This window comes from Halichoerus grypus, chromosome 11, assembly GCF_964656455.1.
Source record: "Halichoerus grypus chromosome 11, mHalGry1.hap1.1, whole genome shotgun sequence".
Lineage (NCBI taxonomy): Eukaryota > Metazoa > Chordata > Mammalia > Carnivora > Phocidae > Halichoerus > Halichoerus grypus.
The window spans coordinates 56,435,022-56,461,442 of record NC_135722.1 but is presented as its reverse complement, the minus strand read 5'-3'; the positions used below and the strand labels follow the sequence as shown (position 1 = coordinate 56,461,442).

At 39.3% G+C, this 26,421-nt stretch overlaps 1 protein-coding gene across 2 annotated transcripts in view; it reads left to right on the top strand.

Annotated features, from left to right (window-relative positions):
- Positions 1-26,421, top strand: part of INTS4 (integrator complex subunit 4) — a 117,244-nt gene that overhangs the window by 74,577 nt on the left and 16,246 nt on the right. The window contains exons 12-19 of one of the 2 annotated variants that reach the window (XM_036113402.2): positions 1,887-2,029; positions 4,929-5,044; positions 7,940-8,073; positions 9,139-9,296; positions 15,613-15,706; positions 18,354-18,434; positions 20,223-20,353; positions 26,029-26,088. In XM_036113402.2, coding sequence (XP_035969295.1) covers positions 1,887-2,029; positions 4,929-5,044; positions 7,940-8,073; positions 9,139-9,296; positions 15,613-15,706; positions 18,354-18,434; positions 20,223-20,353; positions 26,029-26,088 — 917 coding nt within the window. The remainder of the gene's footprint in view (positions 1-1,886; positions 2,030-4,928; positions 5,045-7,939; positions 8,074-9,138; positions 9,297-15,612; positions 15,707-18,353; positions 18,435-20,222; positions 20,354-26,028; positions 26,089-26,421) is intronic. The other variant, XM_036113411.2, reaches the window with a different exon arrangement.

The window sequence follows — 26,421 nt, the reverse complement described above, 5'->3', positions numbered from 1 at the left end:
TTTCAGAAAGACCCAGGAGACACATCATTAAGGGGTATAACACATCATTATAGATAAATTATTAAGGACTATAACTGCAAATATGTTTAAATTCATGATTTTATAATGATACTTAAACAAAACAGTGCATTAGTCATCTTTGGAAGATGCTTAGTAATCAACTTCTTATTTTGGAAACTGGTAAATTAAGGAATCGAGCATTAATCCTTCTTTTTCCTATACAAACTGAACTTCATGATAACCAGCTGGTTGATAAGGGGAAGTTTCTTTTTATAGGAGTATTCCAGTTAATAAATTAAAGAAGAATGATAGGATTTGTACATCATTGTTTTACAACTTCAGTGAGTTGGTAGATCTAGGCAGTGATCACCAATGGTTACTAACCTCACAAAAGAGAAACAGACTTCATATAGTTCCTGAGGGAAGTACACCGTACCACCTGTGAAGTGGTCTTATAAATAAAAAAAATTGAACGTGAGTCTAATCAAACCTCTAAATCTAACAACCATCACAGGATATACAGGGAAGAAATTAGAGGGGGAGAAATGTGAGCTATACAGTGATTTTTACATATTAAAAGATGCTTAAGGAACATACTGCTGAATTGCAATGTGTGGACCTTAGTTGGATCCTGACTAGAACAAACAGACTTTCTGAGTCAGTCAGAGAAATTTGAGTACTGACTGGATATTTGATATTAAGCAATTATTACATTTTTAGGCATGATACTGGCTTTGTGGCTTTTTTAAAATAAGGAATCATCTTAAAAAATATATTTATGGAAATATTTACCAATGAAATGCTCTGATTTCTCTGACTGGCTTCAAGATAATCGGGAGGAGTGGGTAAAGGTATAGATGAAACGTGATTGGCTATCAGTTAATTGTTGAAACTGAGGGATTTATTATCTCTCCTTTTATATATGTTTCAAAATGTCTGTATTAAAAAGTTCTGAAGAACTGAGAACAAATGCTATCGAGATAGCCAAGAAGAATAGAACTGATATGCATCCATGTCTTTTAGCATTAAGAAGTTGTTGTGACCTTTTCCAGTCATTTTGGCGAGATAGAGTGGGTATCAGGGAGGGAAGGGGCCATTTCTCCAACATCATCTTGTAACACTGTATTTTTATTTACTCTGCTGTAGCCATACGGGCTTCCTTGCTATTTTTCAAACCTGCTTCCTCTTCATGGCCTTTATTTTTGCTGCTACCTTTCATTATCCTATGGAAAATACCCCACCCGTCCTAGTATTCTGCCCTTTAACCTGTTTTGTAGTGTCTTCATCGTACTTATCACTATCTGACCTATATAAATACTTTTTTTTTTTTAAAGATTTTATTTATTTGAGAGAGAGAATGAGAGAGAGAGAGCACATGAGAGGGGGGAGGGTCAGAGGGAGAAGCAGACTCCCTGCTGAGCAGGGAGCCCGATGCGGGACTCAATCCAGGGACTCCAGGATGATGACCTGAGTCGAAGGCAGTCGCTTAACCAACTGAGCCACCCAGGCGCCCTATAAATACTTATTTTTGTCTTTTCACTAGAATGAAGCTCCTGAAAGCTGAGATTTGATTTTAATTGATGCTATGTCCCTAGCATTTGGTACATAGTAGGTGCTTGGTAAATGTTTGACTGTTTAATAAGTGTTCAATAAATGTTGAATTTATATGAACGAATGAGCCAATTAATGAAGTCTTCAAATCTGAGTTCAAGTGTTACCTCTTCTGTGAGGTCTTCTCAACTTCTAGCTTCTCCCCTCTGAGAAAATTCAGAGGCTCTTTACCCCATCGTCCCATTGTAACTTGTACACTCTCCCGTAAATAGCTGATTCACAGTGACTGCTTTTATTGTTGTTGTTGTTATTATTATTATTACCTTTTTTTAAAGGATTCGTCCAGAGATATTCGAGAAGCTCTCCATGAACTTTTATGCTGTACTAACGTTTCAACCAAAGAAGGGATTCATCTTGCCCTGGTGGAGCTGCTGAAAAATTTAACCAAGTACCCTACTGATAGGGACTCCATATGGAAGTAAGGACTTTTTTGCTCATTTGTTCACTGAGTCCAATAATGTGGTAAATGTATATTGAATTATTCAGTGGATCCTCATAGATTGATGGTATGGCCCTCAATTTTGCCTTCAATTTAGAAACCTGATTCAACTTAACTGAACACTCAGGAGTCTGATTCCTAAATTGAGTATCACATTTTAGATTATTTATTTGTCCATCCATCCTCCTGGCAGATAGTATGTGCTTGCTACTGTACACTCACTATGGGCCAAGCCCTGTGGTAAGTGCTGCAGGTACAGAGATGAGTTGATTAGATTCCTTTTGCTCCTTTATACTGTTAATCACTTCTTTGTCTGTTTTGCATTGTGTACAGGATCACAGCTGTCCTTGGACAGATTAGAGGCAGGACTGGCACTTTGTCTACAGATGGAAAATTACTATCATTTTTTTCCCTGTTTACCACTCCCTTTACTGACTAGAGTCAAACTTAACATTGTTCATGAATTCCCATCTGAAAGACTACTTGCATACATTTATTATAAAATGTTTGTAATCGTGCTCCACATATTTAAGTGAGCTTATGTGATGAGATCGTTCCAATGGTATAGTTGATTGGATTTTCAGAAAAATTTGTTACTAAAAGTAGAAAAACTGTGGGTCAGATCAGGTACTTGCAAGATCTATTAAAAACTGAAAATACCAGGGGAGTCTTCAAGGAGCACTCAGTCCTTTGGGGTGTGGGGGTTGTAGTGGGGAGAAGCACCCGTATCGGTATCTGTAGTTCTGGGGTGACACAGAAGGAATGATTAATTCTGCTTGATGGAAGGGGTTGTGTTTCACAGAGTGTTTCACAGAACATTCTCCTTGCTTTAAAATAAGATATGTGGTTATTTGGTTCACCCAGAATATTTATTTAAGACTGTCTTTACTGGGTGATTGTAGACAGAAAGCTCCTTCATCTTATAGTGCTCCAAAAGATTATGAAATTACCTATTCTAATTATCATTTGATTTTTCATCTCTTTCCATGAATGGTGGCTTTACTTAGGAATACCAAAAAAGGATGTGATAAAAGAGTGAAGGAATAGTCACAGTGGCATGTTTTTAAGGCATTTTTAAAGATACATGCATAAATGAAAGCTTTGAAGGAGGTAGTTTGTTCTGTTTACATAGCTTTAGTTCATTCAACAAATGCTTATGGAGCACTTGGCTCTATAACCCAATCGCTGTGTTAGGTGCTGTGGAGAGTTAAAAATGAATTCAATTCAGAGGCCTAGCCTTCAAATAGCAGGGAGGGAGAGAAGTAGGAAATGCGTGGGTAGGGAGGTAGATGAGTAGAAAAGATAGTACAAGTCAGAATTGAAGTCCAGTTTCAGAGAGGCCCAGATACTCGGGCGACCGGAATAGAATAGGAGATAAAATAAAGGAATGGTACCTGGAGGCCAAACAACAAGATTTACAGTGTCCCCTGAAACACAGTGAATAAAAGGTCTGAGAGAGTTCAGAAAATTAGTGCTTTAAGTTCTTTTCACACAGAAGGAAAAGCAGAACTGGGGAAAAATATACTTTCCTAACAATATCAAGTGTTTTAAATGGGATACCTATCATACTCCATATAGCCATCAATTTGTTCATGGTGCTTGTTTTTGCTCTTTCCAGTCTGTTTGTTCTCCAGTCCCTGGGGAAGTCCCATCTCCTTTTTGAAACCTCTGATCATGGTCATCTCCTCTACCTTTGACAGGTGGAAAGCAGAGTATCATTCATTTGACAGTTCATTACCTTGTAGTGTTCATCATTTTTGCCCCAGCTGGATTATGAATTCCAGAAGAATAGAAATAAGGATTTATATTTCTTTTCAATTCAGCACACCTTCTAAATCAGAACTTAACAAAAGATAATAAAAATGCATAGCTACCAGTGCATGTATAGTTCTTTATAGCTTATAAAGGGTTTTTTTGTCGTCATAGCAGCTACTTAATAATACCTAATTGAGTTCTTAACTATGTGACAGACTCTTTGCTGAGTACTTTTTATTCATTATCTCATTTAATCCTTATAGCAACTGTATGAGGTAATGATTTTTAATCCCATTCTGTAGGTGAGAAACATATCTGCCCAAGGCTACACAGTTAGTAATTTTCATGTTTCAGGTCAGGTCACTTCACCCAGGATATCAGTTATAATGCTTTTACCTACAAGTAATAGAAAATCTGATTAAAAATGGTTTAAACAATAAGGTCTAATTTTTTGGCATAACAAGTCAGAAAGTCGGTTTTAGGATTGGTCATTCAACAGCTTAACAGGGTTAGCACTGTGGTTTCTTTGCAATTCCCTTAGCTTTTTTTCTCATAGTTGCAGGATGGCTGCCTCATAAGATAGTATCTTAAGGCAGAAAGGAAAGGGCATTCCCTCTCACACATTTCTCTTTTTCGCCAGGAGTACATTCCTGAGTAGCTCCCCACCAGACTTTCCTTCTTGCTCCTTTGACCAGAAATGGGTTACTTTACTACCTGCAAAGGAGTCACTTTGGGAGAAATGGGAAAATGGGAGTGGGATTGCCATGATGGGTTTAGACCAATTGTGGTTGAGCCCTTGGGCTGAGCCTACCTTCTCTGAGCACCTACCCAATACCTGAGTAAAATCAGGGTTCTTTTGGCAAGGAAGTTGGAGAAAATGGCTGTTGGTTAAATAACCAGCAGTAATTTATGCCATACCAGCTCTTTAATTTTCATAATAGCAATTTTTTTTAGATGAACTGAGTTCCAGAATAATTGAATGACTTACTTGAGGTCATAGAGGTAGCAAAAATGGGTGGTTGGGAATTTGCATTTCTGAATCAGGTTTTCCGATTCCAATCCCCAGGACTTTATAAAGCGTTTATTAAGTTACTAAGGTGGGCTCTCATTTTGTTTGTTTCAGATGCCTGAAGTTTCTGGGAAGTCGGCATCCAACCCTGGTGCTTCCCTTGGTGCCAGAGCTCCTGAGCACGCATCCGTTTTTTGACACAGCTGAACCAGACATGGATGATCCAGCTTGTATCCTCTGTGCTTAGGACAGACTGGGCTGGTTTGGGGGGGTGTTCTGGCACTTTTTCTGCAGTGTAACTTGGAGGGGGAGGTCCTGAGTTTAATTTTTTTCATTTCTTTTACTTAAGGGTATATCCCGAGGGAGCCTAATAGTTATTATTCTTAACTTTCATTCTTGTTTTCACAGTAATTCACATTTGCTGTTTAATACTAATGTTATTAGTAGTAATTTTTTTTTTACCCTTTCTTGAGCACTTACTATATTCCACATTGTTTCATGCTTTATACATTTACCACTATCTTCCAAACACCCCTGGAAGGAGGTATTAGTCCCAGTTTACAGATGAGGAGACTGAGGCTTAGAGAGGCTAAATAACTCTCCAAGCAGTACATGTGGGATTCAAAGCCAGACATTGTTGTTTTTTTGTTGTTGTTTTTGTTTCTGTTTTTTTTTTTTTAAGATTTTATTTATTTATTTGTCAGAGAGAGGGAGAGCACAAGCAGGCTCCCCGCTGAGCAGGGAGCCCAATGCGGGACTCAATCCCAGGACGCCAGGATCATGACCTGAGTGGAAGGCAGACGATTAACGACTGAGCCACCCAGGCGCCCCCATCCTTGATTTTAAAGCCTATGAACGACCTTCTTCCTTCCTTCCTTCCATCCTTCCTTCCTTCCTTCCTTCTTCCTTCCTTCCTTCCTTCCTTCCTTCCTCTCTCTCTCTTTCTTTTTTTAAAGATTTATTTATTTGAGAGAGAGAGACCACATACATGGGAGCGAGCAGGGGGAGGGGTAGAGGGAAAGAATCTCAAGCGAACTCTGGGCTGAGCCTGGAGCCTGACATGGGGCTCGATCTCACGACCCTGAGATCATGACCTGAGCCAAAACCAGGAGGTGGATGCTTAACTGACTGAGCCACCCAGGGGCCCCAGCTTATGAACTTTCTTAATCTGCCGCCTGAAGAGGGGATGGGTTGAGCTAGGCTGCAGGATTACTTTGCCTCTGATACAAGTTCAGTGAGTTTGTGGTAGCCACAGGCAGCATGCCATGCAATTGGATTGTTTTCCAGTAATGGAAAAACATACATCAGTGCATCCACACTCTCCTATGGTTCTTTTTGCTCTATAGCAGATCCTTGGTGAGGTTTAAGGGGTATTTATTGAGATGCAGAGATCAGCCAAATAACTGGCTGTCGTAGGATGACCATTGTATTCTCGCTTCATTCTTTTTATTTCCACACTGTGTTTGGAGAAATTTTTAACAGTTTGTTTAATTGATGCACTAATCAATGTCTAACTTCGTGTTTACCTCTGAGAAAGGCATATCCCAGACCTTACCTCTAAAGGTGCAGTACTATAGCTGCTTGAAATTCAGCTCATCAGAGAGGGGCTTAGGGGCTAGATGTTATTACAAACCTCACATGATGTATTGAAGTGCTCAGAAATCTGAGGGCCCTTTTTACATTAAAAAAACATTAAACACTGGGCGCCTGGGTGGCTCAGTCGGTTAAGTGACTGCCTCCGGCTCAGGTCATGATCCCGGGGTCCTGGGATCGAGCCCCACATCAGGCTCCCTGCTCAGCGGGAAGCCTGCTTCTCCCTCTCCCTCTGCCTGCCACTCCCCCTGCTTGTGCTCTCTCTCTCTCTCTCTGACAAATAAATAAATAAAATCTTAAAAAAAAAAAAACATTAAACACTTTTGGAAGCCTGTTATATTAAGATACTGTTTTGGGCAGTTGGAAGGTGATATTATTTGGGAAATATTTTTGGCTGTAAGTAAAAGAGATTGCCCCCAAACATAGCTTAAACAAATTAAGATTTTTACTTTTCTCCAAGGTAAAAGAAATCTGGAGGTACACAGTCTGCTGCTGGTATAGCAGCTCTACATTATCCTTGGTGGTCCAAGCTCCTTCCGTCTTCCTGTTCCTGCCATTTTCACTTGTCCACTTGTCCAGCATTGCTGCCGGAGCTCTGATCATCAGGCCCAGGTTCTCGGCAGGAAGTTAGAGGATATTTGTAGTCAAATCAGTATTCTGTTAGCAAGGAAAAAAAGGAAGAATGGATATTGGGTAGGCAACTAGCAGTCTCTTCCATAGGGATCCATACAGAAGATTGGAAACTATGTTTATCTTTTAATTTCTGATTTTCCCTCTGTTATAGAATTAATATACATAGAAAGTCCAAAAAATTGAAAGAAGAAACTTTGTACTTAACGTCCAAAGTCCTACTAGTCAAAGTAATGGACCATTAGTATTTCAGTGTATGTCCTTCTTTTTTAAGGCCTGGAGTTGGGATTTTGCTCTTTTTTTTTTTTTTTAACATAGTTTATCTCATCATCAAATACCTGATGGTAGATTGCTGCTGTCATATCCTCTGTATATGTTAGAGCCTGCTTCTTCACCTAGGACACAATGCTTGTAGTACAGTATTATAAATTCTTCATACATAGCATTTTTAATGATTGCATAATACTCCATCAAGTAGATGAAACACAAGGTGTATGGTCATTCTCCTGGTTTGAGACATTTAGGTTGTTTCTGATTATTTGCTATTATAAATGATTCTGTACTCTATGATTATTTACTTAGAGTAAAATCTGAGATGTAGAATTACTCACCATTCAAAAGACTTTTACTGTCTAGTGCCAAATTGTCCAAAGATACTGTGCCCGAAGGTACTTTAGTCAGCCATGTACCGGAAGTTTCTATGTGTTACTGTTCTCTGCATGATTGGGCATTATTTTAAAAAACCTTCGGTGAGTGGGGTAATGTATCTCTTTGTTTGAATTTGCATTTATTTGTTAGAAGATTGTCATTTAATAAGACTTTTGAGGGTGGGGATTGGCATCAGATTCTGGCCAAGCTCAACCTTCTAACCTCCAGGTTTACTTAACCCACTCATCCCTCAGACATTGCAGTTTTGGTTCTTATTTTTAATGCTGCAAAAACCTGTCCAACAATGCCAGCACTGTTCTCAGATCATACCTTCAGGCACTATGCCTACCTCCGAGACAGTCTTTCTCATCTTGTTCCTGCCTTAAGGGTATGTTGAAAACAATTTTTGTCATTATTTTTGGTGTTTTGATTTTGGGTTCTTTGTGGTTGTTAAATAGCAGAAAGCACACTGTATTTTCTCTGAAAACACATTCATTCATTCTCTTTCTCTCTTGGGCTCTCTCCCACTGTTTTGTACTTTTGGTTCTGTATCCATTACTTTTTAAGAAGATTCATATTCTAAATGTCCCTGAGTTATTGATTATGTTATGTTAGGCAAGAAAAAGGAATCTGGAACAATATGTTCTAGACCAAGGATTAGATTGTGCAACATTTTAACAATTACATAAAGCCAAAATTCTCAACAAGTTTATTTTTTAATAATAAAAACTTTGTTACTTTTAAAACCTTAGAGATACAGAAAGAAAAACTTTTTAATGAACTGCGAGAATAATGGCAAACACTGAAAGCTAACTGTGTGCAGGCACTTTTCTAAGCTCTTCATTTGTGTTAACTCATCCCTGTTTAGGTGACTTTCAATGACTTTATTTAACATAATACATGTACATGATTAGAAAATCTAAACTGTCTATAAGCTACAAAATTAAAAGTGCAGTCCTCTTTGCTCTCGTCCCTTTCTTGATAGGTAACCACTTTTAGCAATAAGAACAAGAATTATAATTATCATACTATAAAATGTTTTTATAGCATGCTATGTAAATTTGGAAATAAGCCATCATTTCCCTATGAAGTGAAAGATCAAATAAAGTTTAAAAATAAATGTGACAACAGATTGATTTTTAGTCCCATTTCTGTGGTTAGCTCATTTACTTCAGTTAGCAATAGAACATAATATTATTCCATTCTCTTTTCTTTTTCTCCTTGCAGCTTGTGGTTATATTGTATAGACCATATCTATTCTCTCTCTCTCTCTCTCTTTCCCTTTCTCCCACTGAAGCTGGGGAACAAGAGGAAGGTTATTTACGGAATCACTTCACCTGTTTTTCCCTTTCCTGTGTGTTTGACTCACATTTTTTGTTTCCTGGTTTCCTCGTGTTACCAGAAGCCAAGCCACAGAAGTTGATGGTGCTGTAACCCTACTATGTTTGCTTAGTTACCAGGGAGAAAACTAGTGTCATCGGCTGTTTCCCCCAGTATCGCGCCTCATGAGGACCCTTCCCATCAGTTCCTGCAGCAGAGCCTTGAAAGAGTGTACAGTCTTCAGCACCTGGACCCTCAGGGAACCCAGGAGCTGCTGGAGCTCACCATCAGGTAAGGTGACCGTCCGTTTGCTTTGACAGAGTTATTGACACTTGTTATGCTCAGCTGAGCTGTTTTGATTTGTAGTGTTGGCTACAGGCTAGTTTTTCTGAGTCTGTTGGCCTGCACTCACACAGTTTTATGACCTGTTTATATTTGCATTAGATTGGAGTTTGAGCATATTACAAAGAAAAGCTCTTTGTGTTCATGACCGCTTTGATGATGAGTGCAAAACTGAAGAGTTACAAAGAAGCTGTTTTTACTTTTTCTTTCCTTGTGTATAATTAGGATGGGTAATAGAAAATGTAAAGGAACAGTGGCTTATCTAGGAGGAAAGGTTAATTCTTTCTTGCAGGGAGGGCAGAGCTAAGATGGTTATCAGGGCCCTATGCCCATTCTTTCTCCATCTTCTGCATCAAGTGGTTTCTGCCTAAATACCCAAACTCTAACTATCCCCTCTGTTTTCCAGGCTGCAGGAAAAAGGCAAGAGCAGGAGAAGGGCATCATTTCTACCCTCACCCCCTTTTATTTTTATTAATTTTATTTTATTATGGTATGTTAGTCACCATACAATACATCATTAGTTTTTGATGTAGTGATCCACGATTCATTGTTTTCATATAAACCCAGTGCTCCATGCAGTACGTGCCCTCCTTAATACCCATCACCAGGGCTAACCCATTCCCCCACCCCTCCCCCCCCAAAACCCTCAGTTTGTTTCTCAGAGTCCATAATCTCTCATGATTCATCTCTCCCTCTGATGTCCCCCCCTTCATTTTTCCCTTCCTTCTCCTAATGTCCTCCATGCTATTCCTTATGTTCCACAAATAAGTGAAACCATATGATAATTGACTTTCTCTGCTTGACTTATTTCACTTAGCATAATGTCCTTCAGTCCCATCCATGTTGATGTAAAAGTTAGGTATTCATCCTTTCTGATGGCTGAGTTATATTCCATTGTATATATGGACCACATCTTCTTTATCCATTCATCTGTTGAAGGGCATCTCGGCTCTTTCCACAGTTTGGCTATTGTGGACATTGCTGCTATGAACATTGGGGACTCACCCCCTTTTAAAGACACTTCCCCAAAGTTGCATGTTTTAATTTTCCTTGCATCCCATTGACTAGAATTTAAGTCAGATGGCCATATCTAGCTGTTAGGAGGTAGGAATGCAGTCTTCATTCTGGGTGACCAGTGCTTATTTAATATTTGGTGGCTCTGATAGGAAGAAGGGGGTGGATATTGGGGAACAACCAGCAGACTCTTCCAGACCTTATTAGGATGTCCTGAATGATATGAAATGAATTGAAATCCATTTGCCTTTAACAAAAGCAATATCTGTCTGCTTTTGTGAATAAGGTTTGTGGCAGAGTTGAGTAGCACCATGGACACTGTATGGCTGCAAAGCCTAAAATATTTACTATCTGACCCTTTACAGAAAAAGTTTGCTGACCCTGAAGTGATGCCTCAATCACATTTTTTTCTTCCGCTACCTTAACAAAGCAATTAGTTTTAGAGGCCAGTGTCTGAAGTTGTTGGCCCCAAGCCCAGGAACATAAGCTCCACTTTCTGACTCATCCCCACCTAAGTAAACATTTAGGTTTTGTTCTTGACAGTTGTTATCCTGTTGGCACTAAAGCAAGTATAAAATGCATAAAAGCAAGCCAGTTTGATTCAGCCGCAACGCTGGCTCATAGTGGGTGCTCAGTAAACACCTGTTGGTCTGACTTGCCTGCATGTTCTGGGGATAGTCCTGCTGGGCTTCAGGCTGGTGAGACCACTGGTTCTAGTGCTGTAGTCAGTCCTGGGTACTGTTTCTAACTTGAGTGCATTCTGACGAGGGTGGCCAGGGTGGTGAAAGAGCCAGAAAGGAAAGCAGATGGTGGAGTAGTTATTGATGACCTACTCTGTTTTACAAACATTATTGCAGTTAGAAGTTGTTACCATTTCACAGAGAAGAAATGACAATTTGGGGAGGTGAAGCAATTTGCTAAAAAGTGGCAAAATCAGGCTTTGAATCTGGTTTTGTTTGACTCTAAATTTGAGGCTTTGTGATATGTTGCAGTGAAGGCGATTCCTGTTAGATCAGGTGACCCCTGGGGCTCTGCATGTGGAAAAGTGAAATATTAGAATTTCATTTAGAAGTTTCTCTGATTAGGACTCTGATCACTTACTTGTTGGTACTAGTTTAAAACAAACTTCACCGTCATACGCAAGCCATCCCCTTTGTTGTAATCCTAGCAGTTATTTAATCTAATGGGATCTCACCTATAGAAAAGTGTGCTTCAGTTAGGGCTCTGGGAGATGATTTGTTTGTTTGTTTCTAGAATTTGACATAACTCTTTGTCTTCACCATTGTACCTTGGGTACCATATAGGAGCTCATTAAATATTTGTTGAAAACTGTTGTTGTGATGGCTTAACCAGGAATGAAGACTTTTAAGATTTTTTATAGATGGCATTTTCTTCTGGCCATATCACACCTCCAGATGTATGTAGATTTGATGTTTGTAAGGCTCTGCTGTCCTCAATCATAATAAGAGCTGCTGTCTGTTCAAAGTGCTTATACGTACCCACTCTTCTAAGTGCTTTATGAATTGAATTTGGAAACAATCTTATGAAAAGTACCCCATTTTTAAAATGAGTCAGGGAGCTGGGGGTCATTCATTTGTTATATGGTTTTTGAGAATCCATCATATGCTAGGCAGAAGGGGCACGATAGTAAACAAAATAGTTTTGCTGCGAGGGATCTTACAACCTGGTTGGGGAAGTAGCTAATAAGTAAACAAGAAATGTAATACTGTGCTTTCCATGCTGCAGTATGGGAAGTTCAGGGTTCTCTAGGAAAACAGAAAGGGGGCACCTTAGCCCCTCCTTAGATGGCTAAGCAGTTACCAGAAGAATGAATAGAAGTTCATCAAGTGAAGAAGGGAGAAGACTGTTCAGGACAAAGAATAGCAAGGTCCTGGACTAGAACATAGGTCTCACTAGCCCTTCCATCTGGTCACACTAATCTGTTTCTGGGTAACAGTTTGTATGACACAAAGCGTCTAGTATAATGAGATTTAAAATCCAAAGGAATTGGTTCAAGCCTTAGTTTTTATCATTTCCTAGGTACATGATCTTGGGCCTCAACTCCCTCATCTGTAATTTGAGGGTACTATGAAGCTGGTCATAGGATTATTGTGAAGATCATTATCATGACATGTGGAAAGTATTTTGAGAATAGCAGTTACATAGATAATAGTCATTTATGAAATTTTTGTTTTAAATTTAAATTGTGAAAAAAAATTAAAAGTAATAAAATTTAAATTGTGGCTCATTTGACACAGTAGACATGCTCTTAATATTTTGTAAGTAAACCTCTCCAAACTTTATAAATGCTTATTGCCATCATGTGGACGAAGGATTGCTGAAGTGTGTGTTCCTGGGAGGGGCACTTTTGCCCTTCCAAATCGCATTTGTAGAAATGTGGCTTAATATGCATCTGGTTTTAAATCAATTTTGGTGTCATCTGTATTTGATGTAGTTCATAAATAAATGAAAAGAGTTTTAATACCAAATAAATAAATGAAATATAATATGATGGTTTTTTGGTTTTTTTTTTTTTTTTAAACTTTTGGAGTTCAGCCAGACCTGAGTTCAAGGCCTATTTTTGCCACTTATTAATCCTGTGACCTTGGGCAAACCACTTAAACTCTGATCTGCCCTTTCATTCTCAGTGAAATATAATTAATTGCAATTCACATTGTCAGGATTAAGTGGGCTCAAGTAAGGAAACACCTAGCACACCTAGTATAGTGCACACAGAAGGTGATCTTTGTACTTTCTCATTAAAGAGTTCATAGTTTCTGGAGGGATGTTTAAACTTAGGCTTCCTGAGGATTGTGGGCATAAAGAGGTACAGAGAGGAAACAGTAGGATAACAGCATTTTGTCCAGGACTAGCAAGTTTCTTTTTTTGCTCATACAGTAGTTCAGATTTCCCATGGCTGGTTGGCTTACATCTTGTTCTGTGCAGTGAGAACAATTGCTTCAGTGCAGGGCTGTAGAATAGGTTACTACCTGGTGGCTGCCGGCTAACGTATAGTCAGCCGGTCAGTGTTGTCTGTCATTGAAACAGAAGGCAGAGTCTTCCTGGAGAGGAAACGGTTCAGAAATAGAGTGATTCGGGCTATCTTTGCAAGGGAGACATCAGAGATGTGAAAGAGAGAGACCAGCTGGCTACCTGTGCAGTGTTTCACAGGTGTGGCTCGCTAGGACATGGTCTTGCCTTTCATTGTGCTGGATTCCAACACATGAGTAGGCTTTCCAGGAACCTTTCAAGCCACCAGAACTCACAAGAGATGATATATAAGCTGCAGGCCCCAATTTCTTCAGTCACTTTGGGAATAATTCATTTTGTGTCCCTTCATCTCCTTCCTGACACCAAGGTCTGTAGGACGCAGCGTTAGCTATTAGAAAGTTGCATGAGATTAGAAGGAGGAGCTTAGTCAAATGGACAGTTTTGCATACAAAACTATTGTGAAAACTTTATATGTTATGCTATTTTGAAACTTCTTATGTTATGCCAACCCTGCAGCTCCGCTTCCCTTGCGACCCAAATCATCAGATTTTCCACAGCTATCATTTCCATATGAAAATTTGATGTTGCCATTAAAAAGCAAGATAGCTTTCCACGAATGCTTTCTGAGATGGATTATTAGGTCACACACACACACACACACACACACACACACACCTCTCCCCAAAAAAGAAGAAAGAAAAACAACGGGGTTTTTTTGTAGATGTGTCGTGTATCCCCAGAAGAAAGAAAGAAAAGAAACTGGTAATGGTGGTTGCCTCTGGGAAGGGTGTACTGGTTAGTGGCACCCTGGGATAGGAAAGTGAACTAATTTAGTTGCATATCCTGTAGTATCTTTTGAATTCTGTTACCTTATTGGTTTACTTCTGTAGCTAGGTATATATTATCTATTCAAAAAATTAAAAATTTTAAATCAGTAATTCCGGCCCCCACACAACTATTTGATCCGTGTGTGCCACTTTCTATTTTCTTGCCTTCAGGCAGCTGGGTTTTATGTTTTTGCAATCACTTGGTCTATACCAGTATCCAGCTAGGATGCTTCTGGCTTCAGGTATCCGGGAAACCTCATCTCAGACTAGCTTACAGTGGCTTTTTATTTTCTCATATGAATAGAAATCTGAGGCAGTTCTAAGTATGGTATGGTCAGGTAGTTCATTTATATGATTAAAGACCCAATTCTCTGTCTCTTTGGATTTTTCTTGTCCTCAGCATTTGCTTTATCCCAAGGCTTTTTTCTTTTAGAGTTCTAGTACGGCTGCCAGTGGCAATTAGGACCGTAAGTGCTCTTGTTCAGTCTAGGGTGTGATAGAGATGGAGACAGACCACTATCAGACCTGCTCCAAGCATGGAATATAAATCCTTGAATTAGGCCTGAGAAGGCCAACTTATTGGGTCACATAACCAAGGAGATGACATATACTAATTGGCTTAGTTCAGTCAGACTCTACCTGGGAATGGGTTTAAGGATACCTTCCTTGAACAAAATCAGGGTTCAGTTAGTGAGGAAGACATAAAGAATGGCTAACTGGGTAGGGAGCCAACAAAGCCTACTACAGTATCTTAAAAAATTTTTTTTCCTGATGATACAAAAGATACTCATCTGTTATGTTAAAACACTTGGAAAATAAAGCACAGTTGGGAGAAGGCACTAAAAAAGCACCCTCATACCTCTATCCAGAAAACGACTTTGCTGTATTTTTCTCCTACACATAGTTTTTCTGTAGTTAAGGTCATATACCTTATTACCGTTTCATATTTTCATCTGTAGAATATTCCACTATAATTGTGGAATATTGTGGAGCATAAAGCATTTCATTTCTGTTGGATATTTCTTTTAGAATTACTTCTCAGCATAAAGCTACTGATCAAGATATTTGACCATATGTATGACTTTTAGAACAGTGCAGTTTTACTTTACTTAATTTTATCAGCTTAACTGCTATCAAAGCATGAGTGAACCAGTTTCATTATAACCACTCCAGCGTTGGGTGCTGTCATTTAAAAATTTATGACCAATTTACTAGTTATAAAATGGTAAAATGCTTTTTTTTAAAGATTTTATTTATTTATTTGAGATAGAGAGCACAAGCAGGGGGAGGGACATGGGGCTCGATCCCAAGACCCTGGGATCATGACCTGAGCCGCGCAGGTGCCCCTAAAATGGTAAAATGCTTTTGACGTGATCTTTATATGGCTGTTATTATCCCTAACTATTGTTGGCTTGGGGTTTTCTTTACTGCAGGGATCTGCAAAGACTTGGAGAACTTCAGTCTGAACTAGCAGGAGTCGCTGACTTCTCTGCTACCTATCTTCGGTGTCAACTTCTTCTCATCAAGGTTGGTTTGGATCCGTTATGTTTGTGATTGTGATTATTATGTGCGTAAAGTGCATATGAAAGCACTTTAATGGACTCAGCAGTTCTTGAGGCCAGAAGTGGAAAAATGTAGTCTTATACAGCCGCTTAGCAGTGAAGAAATTATGTACTCTGCAGTGTAATTATATTAGTCTCTAATTAGAGAATTGTTAACTCATGTGGGAATTTCAGTTTTTTTAATTTGGGAGAATTCTTTTATCCTTGTATAATTAGAGCAGATTGGATAATCATTTTCATTAGAATCCTAAGGATTTTTCATTTTTTTTAATAATTTGATTAGCATATAAAACTTTTATATTATTTTCTTAAAATGCCAATTTCACTTTGCCCAAGTCTTACAAGGCAAAGGTTGATTTCACTGCTCTTAAAATGGCCACCGTGCTGACATTTTGTATTAGGTAGTCAGGTTGTATATATACACACACAAAATTGGTAGCCAAGAAGCTGTTTTAGTTTGCTGAGTTGAAAACGTGTTAAATTAGTTCAGTAGCTTTCAGCTTCTGCAGCAGAGTTCTGCTCTAAATTTAGGCTTAGGTTTTGGAGAGCCCCTTCTCACTTGATAAGTCTTTATCCAGGCTTCTCACTTGATAAGTCTTTATCCAGGCTTTAGTTCAAAGTGTTGTTAGTGATTATGATATTTGACCAAAGTCAGAATAAATGGAGTCATTAGAAATTATTTCTCATTGTAAGATGTGTAAGCTTAGGGCTTTGCAGGTATGTGTATATACGTGGAAGTGGGTGTGTACACTGAAATGGGTTGGGATTTAAACAGCTCTTGTTGGCTAGATAGTTTTTTTTTTCAAATGTATACACCTGTGGGGCGCCTGGGTGGCTCAGTTGTTAAGCAACTGCCTTCGGCTCGGGTCATGGTCCCGGGGTCCTGGGATCGAGTCCCATATCGGGCTCTCTGCTCCGCGGGAAGCCTGCTTCTCCCTCTCCCACTCCCCCTTGCTTGTGTTCCCTCTCTCACTGTGTCTCTCTCTGTCAAATAAATAAATAAAAATCTTTAAAAAAAAAAAAAATAAAAAAAAAAAAATGTATACACCTGTGTAACCAACACCACAGTCAAGATATAGAACATTTTCATTATCCCAAAAAGCTCCTCCGTGCCCCTTTGCAGAGTTTTTTGGCCTTTCCAAGCTTCTATGAAACAGGGCTGATAATAATTCTAAGTAGGTAAGGGTTGGTAACAAGCAAGGTATGTGAGAGCCCTTTGCCTAGTGTCTGATACATAGTGCGTGCCACGTCAGTGTTGGTCTTTCTGAATTTCTCTTTCTTTCTTTCTTTCGTTCTTTCTTTCAGATTTTATTTATTTATTTGATGGGGGGGCGGGGCACAAGCAGGGGGAGAGCAGGAGGGAGAGGGAGAAGCAGGCTCCCTGCTGATCAGGGAGCCTGATGTGGAGTTCGATCCCAGGACCCTGGGATCATGACCTGAGCCGAAGGCAGATGCTTAACCAACTGAACCGCCCAGGTGCCCCCAGTGTAATGTTATGTACAAAAAAAAGCATATACAATTCTGCTTTTAGACTACAACTATATAAAAAGCATATCTATGAGAAATGGTTGGAAGTGAGTTTTCAAAAAGAATAACTCTGTTAAGGGTAGCATGATTTGTGTGCTTTAAAAATTTCTATATTTATAGTTTAGACCTGCTACTGTCCAACTGGATAGTCACCCAGGCATATGTGACTACTGAGTACTTGAAATGTTAGTTCACATTGAGATGTGCTATAAATGCAAAATACACAGCAATTTCTGGGACTTAGTATGAAAAAACAATGTTAACTATTAACTTCTGGAATACTGATTTTATAGTGAAATTATATCTTACATATACTGGGTTAAGTAACCTATATTGTCAAAAATTAATTTCACCTGTTTCTTTTTACTTTTAAAAATGTGTCTACTAGATTTGTAAAATTATATATATGGTGTATGTTACATTTCTATTGGACATTGTTAGTCTATGTTTTCTGTAAAACCATTAGGTTATGTCTATAATTAAGAAGGACTGTGAAAATAAGGGACTATGGCAGAGGTTTAGAGAGAAATGAGAGATGGGGCCATATGGCTGAGAGGAGAGATAGGAGGTAAAATTTTGGCTTCTCGTGATACTTTTGAACATAGAGATTGAGGGAGAGGGAGGAATCTAGGAAAGCTTCTTGATTTCTAGTGTAGGTATGTCAGTAAGGTGATGGGGTTCTTCAAAGGATAGTGAGCAGAATAAAAGAACCACAGTCAAGGAGGAAGGGTCTAGGCGGCCAGAGTAGTCTAGTGGCTCTGGGAACAAGAAGGGCCGAGAGCGGTGGAGGCTGGCTTGCTTGCACATTATAGTGAGACCTGCGTGGCTTCTGCCCTCTGCTTGCAAGCACTGGTCTGATCTGGATATAAGGCCTTTGGACCAGGAATTGGATTGAATGGGGAGGAGTTCAAGCCTTTGGTTTCCTCTTTCTCTGTAATAGGCAGGGCTTACTAGCTTAAAAGAATAAGATTGAGAGGAAGTCCTGATCCAGGAGATTTCCAGAGCAAAACAAACACAGAAGCTTCAAATGATATGCCAGTCTTGGTGACCTCTGTGTTCTGTTCTCTCCTGATTTGTCTGTAAAGGCCTTGCAAGAAAAGCTATGGAATGTGGCTGCCCCTTTGTATTTGAAGCAGAGTGATTTGGCCTCCGCAGCAGCAAAACAGGTAAGCATATTGGGACCTTCTTCTCAGATGGATCTCTGTCCAAGAATTGTCTTGTCTAAGTTGGAGCCAGAGGCTTCCAGATGGCTCCACGCCTCTGCTGTGCCCTCCTCAGTACCAGCCAGTGACAGATGTTAGTGATATGAGAAGCAGCATAATTAGGGAACACAGCACTGGCTTTGGAGTCAGAGGACCTGGGTTCTAGTCCTGGGTCGGCCTCTGATTTGTTGGGTGATATTAAGGTTGCTTAACCTCCCTGGATTTTTCCTTCTCTGTAAAATATGGCAATTTAACTGGATGATTTCTAAGATGCTTTAGTGTTGTAAAATATTACAGTTTGTATTTCAGATATATTACAATCCAGTAAATACTGTCATGAATCTTTCATCTGAAAATGTAGCTGAACTCATTTTGAAATTGTGTATATTTTTAGCCTGTACCATCTTTTGAACGTTGAAAGGTCCTTATGTACTCCTCATTTCATTAAGTAGCATTTAATTATATTTGCCTTGAGTTTCTTTCTAGCTTTGAGCAGTTACCCTTCATTCTTAGGTATTGGCATTTGGTGAACTCTTCTGGTCCTGTCTTCCAGATAGTGGGTCTATATATGACCCAGTGATTATGACCCAGTAGCAAGCTAATGATTGTTATGTTACGGTTCACTAAATGATTTCAGGTCTGTTTTAATTAACACTCACAGTAATCCCATTAGGTAAGAATAAACATTAAGTCCATTTTATAGATGAAGTAGTTGAGGCTCAGCAAAGTTAAATTTATAGAGCTATAGGTAGTAGAGTTAGGGAATTGAGCCCAGATCCTCTGGTACCCACTGTGTTTTCTTCCCACTACTCTGCTTGATCTCTCCTCTGATCTAGACTTCCTCTCAGACCTGCTGTGTGGCTTTTTGTAGGGGAGTAGAACCTAATGACTAGAGCCCCGGAATGGGAGGGATGGGACCAGGGAGCAGGAGTCTGGAGGAAAAAGGGGAAAGGAATTACCATTGCTGGGTGCCAGATACTGTGCTAAGTGCTTTCCATGCACCATTTTATCCTTTAAGTTTTATGACTTTGGGGCTACTTCTTCCCTATTTACAGATAGGGAAACTGAGGCACTATGTAATTAGGTAACTTGTCTTTCTGGCAGTTGTGGGAGAGCCTGGAGTCCTTTCTCTGACCCCAAAGCCCTCAAAGGAAGGGAAGCACAGAATGGGAAAAGAAGCATCATTTGGATGGGAGTAGCTGATTTGGATAGAATAGAGCAAGAGCTTAATGCACTGGGCTTGAGCTGTCATAGACATTGTTTTCTGCACTTCTTCTCTTCCCCAAATTCCCATCAACAGACCGGGCCCATGGAACAGTCTGTCTGGATGATTAACACATGGCTGATGCTAAATTCTTGAGGACTTTTCCTAGGATTGGGTTTCCGTACACCGTGTTTATTCATTTGTTCCCACAGCACAGTAGTTTTGGTGTAGGGCAGTAAGCAGTACTTTAGGATTTTATCAGTGATTGAACTATTCAGATCTTCACATCATCAACTAAGATGACTTTATTACCGGATGAAAGTCTTTTTTTTTCTTTTAACTGACAAAACAACTTACTCTCTTTTCATAAGACATACTGTATTAATTTCTCTCAACACATACTAATTTCTCTCAAATTATCCTAATCTCAGTTCAGTGTTAAAGCACGGGCATTAAAAAAACTCAGGTCAGAATTTCACCTAGAATTCTGTGCTGCTATCAAGACCATTATGATATTTTTACTGATCGTTAATTACCTTTCCTTATAGATCATGGAAGAGACCTACAAAATGGAGTTCATGTACAGTGGTGTGGAGAATAAACAGGTGGTGATTATACATCACATGAGGCTGCAGGCCAAAGCCTTGCAACTCATAGTAACAGCACGGACCACTCGAGGGTAAGATGTGTGGCTGGCCAAAAGGGGTGGCATAGTCCTTTCAAAGACTCTTCCAGATATACTCAGAGATCTCACCAAGTTTAATGGGAAGTGAAAAGATATTTAGGAAAAATTTCCTAAACAGTATAAAAACTCTTCATTTTTTCAGATATGCCAGGTTCTATCTTTGGGTCAGATTGGATCTCTGGAAAGATCCAGTGGCTCTCCACTACCTACAGCACAACATAGGTCAATAGGCAACAAGGATATTCTTTATGGTCCTTGATAGATTTCTTTAAGAATTTAGTGCCAAGAACCATATTTTCTCTTCTGAAGGCACTTGTAAGCTCTCCCAGGCAGTAAAGACAAAAGAAGAGAATGTACTGTGCAGTGAGACTACCTTGTTCAAACCCGGACCTCTCCACTTACTAGTTGTTTGATTATGGATGCTATTTTTTTAGCCTCTCTGTGCCTTGTTTCCTTGTCTGTAAAAAGAGAATGATGACAGCATCTGTCTCATGGGGTTTTCATGAAGAATAAATGGGATGATACATGTAGAAGCACTTAACATGGTACATGGTACATAGAGCTCACTATCAGACTTTCTAATAGAATTTCCATATTTAATTGATTCTAAAATGCACATTTAAAATTTTAACTTCTCTGAAATTAGGTATTTTGATGGTGTGCCATACTTTGAAAGCGGGTTTTTTTGTTTCTTGGTGTTTCATAAAATAAAGGTGCATCTTAAGAATGATGGTATCGTAGATTTGATACAATGCAATAGCTCGTTCCCAGGTGGAAGATGCAGCTGATGCTCAGTCTAGCGGTTGTGTTGGTCTAAAAGTGGCATAGAGAAACAAATAGGAGTGTTTAAGTACGCGCTGAAAAATACCAGGTCAGAAAGAACATTCTGAATGTTATTTTATTTCTTTACTTACCTTGATAGTGACCTGATAAAATCAGGTGGTGATTTAATCTTAGAGATAGCATCTCATTATTCATTTAACAGATGTTTAATCCCTACTGTTTGCCAGTCACAGCTGAGCAAAGAAAGGTGCTTGTGTTGGAATCTAGTTTTTTTTTTTTTTAAGATTTTATTTATTTGCGACAGAGAGAAAGAGAAAGAGAGAGGACACAAGCTGGGAGGGGAGGGTCAGAGGGAGAGGGAGAAGCAGGCTCCCCGCTGAGCAGGGAGCCAGATATGGGGCTCGATCCCAGGTCCCTGAGGTCATGACCTGAGCTGAAAGCAGACACTTAACCGACTGAGCCACCCAGCGTCCTTTTTGCATCTATACTTTTTTTGACTTTTTTATTAAAAAAAAAAAATATATATATATATATACATACACATATATATATCTCCTTCAGTTTATGTATGATTATTGTAAAAAATTTAAATATTGCAGATTAAGTGAAGGTTCCCTGACAATCTACCCCTTCTGAAACAACTGTTAATATACTCTTCCCAAGGCAGATAAATATATATATATTATAAATGTGTGTATTAATATAAATGGAATCATAATATACTTTGTGTTCTGCCTCTTTTCATTTCATCCAATGATATTCCATTTTTCCACGTCATCATACAAAGACTAATATATTTGTTCTTTACTTGTGCTCTATACTTCCCATTTGTATGCATTCCTGCCTTTTTTTTCTTTCTTTCTTGACTTTTGCTAGATTGGTTGTTTTCTTTGTTTTTTCCAAGGGTTTGAAAGTCTAACCTTTTCAAGTGAGAGGCAGAACATAGCAGTTAAGAGGGTTCCTTGTTGCTTAGACTCAGATCTTGACTCCCACCATTTGCAAACTTAGTGACCTTGGATAAGTTACTTAAGACTTCTGTGCCTCAGTTTGTTCCCCCTAAGTTAAATTGGGATAATAATAGTATCTACTTCACCCTCACAGGGTTATTGTAAGGTTTATCAAATTATTAAACATAAAGCTCTTAAAATACTGCCTGACTCATTCAGAGTAAACACTTGATAAATGTTAGCTCACATTAGTTTATGTATAAATAGTATTTTTACTTATATATATATATATATATTTTTTTTTTTAAAGATTTTATTTATTTATTTGAGAGAGAGAGAATGAGAGAGAGCACATGAGAGGGGGGAGGGTCAGAGGGAGAAGCAGACTCCCTGCTGAGCAGGGAGCCCGATGCGGGACTCGATCCCGGGACTCCGGGATCATGACCTTAGCCGAAGGCAGTCGCTTAACCAACTGAGCCACCCAGGCGCCCTTTACTTATATTTTTAATAAACGTATTCAACTTATATTTATCAGCGTAAAAAGTTAAATAGACTTTATGATTACCGCTATCAAGTTCACCTCAAATCAAGATGAAAGTTTTAGTGTGTTTTTATTTGATTGTCTCGTAGCTGTTAAATAATTTGGAATTTAGTTTCAGCTTATTATTATTATTTTTTTAAAGATTTTATTTATTTGACAGAGAGATACAGCAAGAGAGGGAACACAAGCAGGGGGAGTGGGAGAGGGAGAAGCAGGCTTCCCGCTGAGCAGGGAGCCCGATGTGGGGCTCGATCCCAGGACCCTGGGATCATGACCTAAGCCGAAGGCAGACGCTTAACAACTCAGCCACCCAGGCACCCATCAGCTTATTATGTTTTTTTAATGTATCTCTTATTTTAAGACTCTGTTCTTAAAGTATGCATTAATCTTTATAAGTATTTTTTCAAAATTAGTTCCAAATTGCTCACCACTTTTTTTTTTTTTTTGTACTGCAGTTGCTTTTTGACATTCCTTGTTCTACACTTGATCTTAGCCAAAAGGCCGAGAAGCGATTGACATTCCTTGTTCTAATTTACTATTTGACTGGAACACATTCTAGCAATCTAGTAATTGTTTTTCTGAATAAGTATGTAAGAGACCCTGCATGTCTGAAACTGCCTTTCTTTTGCTCTTATACATAATTGGAATTCTTTCAGAATTCTGTCAATATTGCTGTGTTGCTGCTTAGTATTTAGTGTTACATTTAGGATGTCTGATGTCTGTCTGGTTCTCTTTCCTTTGTAGGGAGCTTATTTTTCTTGGTTCAGAGCTGTAAATTTTTTTTTTCTTTTTAGAATTCAGAAATTCTACCGGGATATGTGTAGGTATGTGGGGCTTTTTTTTTTTTTTTTTCTCCAGTGTTCTCACTGACCTTCAGTGGGACTCTGAAGTATAAACTCTGCTTTTGGCTAGGATATTTTTCTCCTCACTACTACTTCCATCCCCTCCAGTCTGTCATACTGGATGTTGTGTCTTCTGGATCTGTTTTCCCTGTCTCTCCTCTTTTTTCTCATAATTTCAGTTTCTTAGTTTTTCTACTCTGTATTCTGCGTAAATTCCTCAATATGCTCTTTTAAGCTCTACTTCAGTTTTCATCACTTTTCATTGTAGTATTACTTTACTGTTGAGTTGACTTCATTATTACTGTTTATTTCCGAGTGTGCTTTCTTCCGTGTGCCCCTTTAATAAGTTTCTTGCTTTATCAGTGTAGTGTCCTTTCAGATCTCCTCTTTAATCTCAGTGACATTAGTTATTAGAATTTTTAATAAGTTTTCTGTGCTTTCGTGCCTTGACTTTATCTCACTGAGGTCTGCTTGGTTTCCTTTATAGCCCTGATTATCTCTTTAACATCTAAAAATTTCCCATTGTCTTTGCATATTTATAAACAAAAGTCGACTCTAGGTCAGTGTTTGATTCCCCAGTGGACTTCAGTTTTCCCCTGCTTTCTTTCCTCACACCAAGAAAAAAGTGGGCATTCTTAGTGGTAAAGCCTACTTCACCTAGCATGCAGGTGAGTGAGGCTTCCTGCTCTGTTTTAGGGTTTAGAGAGGGTTCCCCAATCTGTATTTTACTGTCTGGAAGCTCTCCAAGATAACTCTTGATAAGCAGGCCCTACATTGACACTGCTTGGCTGAATTACCTTCCTTTCAGCCCCTGCTTCACTGGAGGTCTCCGGTCCAGCCCTCTCACTCCTGGAGATCTTCCACGGGTGGACCTCACTATCAAATTTCAGTTCCATTTCTGATTGTTTATCAGAGTTAAGAAAGTTTCAAGTGCTACCTGCTTTTTAGGAAAATAATTCAAGTGCATGCTGCTTATAGAGTAAGTTTCCATTTGTCATTTCTCATTTACTTGTTCATTCAACAGATATATATTTTTTTAAGATTATATTTATTTATTTGACAGAGACACAGCGAGAGAGGGAACACAAGCAGGGGGAGTGGGAGAGGGAGAAGCAGGCTTCCCGCTGAGCAGGGAGCCCAGTGTGGGGCTTGATCCCGGGATCTTGGGGTCATGACTTGAGCCGAAGGTAGACGCTTAACGACTGAGCCACCCAGGCGCCCCAACAGATATTTATTTTAATAGCTGCTTGTGTCAGGAAGTATATCATGTATCAAAATGATTAATACAAAATCCCTATTTTCATGGAGCTTACATTTTAGTAGAAAGACTTAACTAGGTTATTAAGAACCTTAACACCAATGGGGCCCCTGGGTGGCTCAGTTGGTTAAGCAGCCGACTCTTGGTTTTGGCTCAGGTTATGATCTCATGGGTCATGGGATAGAGCCCTGTGTTGGCTCTGCACTCAGTGGGGAGTCTGCGTCAGGATTCTCTCTTCCTCTGCCCCTCCCCTTGCTTCCCTGTTCATGCACACGCGCTCTTTCTCAAATAAATAAATCTTTTTAAAAAAAAGAAACTTAACACCATTTTCTTCCATGTTTTTATATAAGGAGAGAGTATTTGTCTGTTTTTCTTTACTGGCACTTTACTCCTCTAATGAATAATATATTAATGAAAATAAATGGAAAGTTTCATTCAGAAATTACAAGAAATAAAAAGAGCCAATTAGTGAAGAAAGAACATAGTCTGTGTCTGTGGGCAAAGTAGTAACAAAATCTTTTCCCTTTCATCATGAGAATCTGACCTTCAGTTAACTTTCTAGGTCTGTTCCCTAGAAACCTGGTAGCATCAGCTGTATTTCTAGGTAACACTGCCATAGTAAAAATGATCACAGAAAATTGCACGTAGACCAGAAGGAACTATCAGTGAACTGTGATTGCCTGATGCAGACACCATAGCTTTTGGCTCCATCGAGTGCAGTGATTCTTATAACTAGGCATATCCCTTGTGGGGACCCTGGAAGGTATCCCTATGGATTTGTTTCCAGAGATGTTAGCCCCTGTGCAGCATGAGGCTTCTAAGCCAGGATAGTCTCCAGACTCACCTGATGTGGGATGTCCTGTCCTTGCCCCCGAGCTGTCCATCCTGGGCAAGATCAGAGCTCCCACCCGGCTCTGTGGACTGCTGAGTGGAGGGCTGGGAAGACTCCCGCAGAGGAGTAGCATGAGGCTGCATGAGGCTGCACTGCCCGCAAGTGGTGCTTCTGTCCTGTGTCCTCGGTCAGTCTGATGCCAGGTGTGGCCTAGGATAGCCCTTGACTTTGAGCATTCGTTGAGCCCAACAGTCACTGCAGTGTCTGAATCAGGCCTTGGGATCCTGGCAGATATTTTCCCCTGGGTCCATTAGGAGTCTGCTCTTTCTTTTAGAGATAATTTTGATAGTGTACTATACTCATTCTCCTTTCATGTAGACTCAGGTTTCTGGGAATTTGGTCCTCATTCCTCAGTTGGAAGATTACATAAGCAAAATATGTGTATTGTTTTTCTCTTTTTCTACAGAGTTGACCCCTTATTTGGGATGTGTGAAAAGTTTTTACAGGAAGTGGACTTTTTTCAGAGGTAATTATTTCATCACCTTCTAGCTTGTTAAACCTTGGCTGTGCAGAGAATAGCATGTACGGGGCAACAAGAGCAGTCACAGGCAGAACCCTTGGCTTAACCCAGTGCAACCAACCTGTTTTCTGTGGCACTGTGCCCTAATTGCGTATTTTCTTTAGTGCTATATAAACTTCTTTAAACTCAACTAAACGTACAGTAGCATAATGAAAACATCAGGAATCATTTGGATTCAGCATTCAGCTGGGCCACTAAAAAGACAAGGACTACATGGTAAAACATAAACTTTTTTGTTGAAAAATTGTAACTTGTTTTCTTTTCTTTCCACCACTGTTC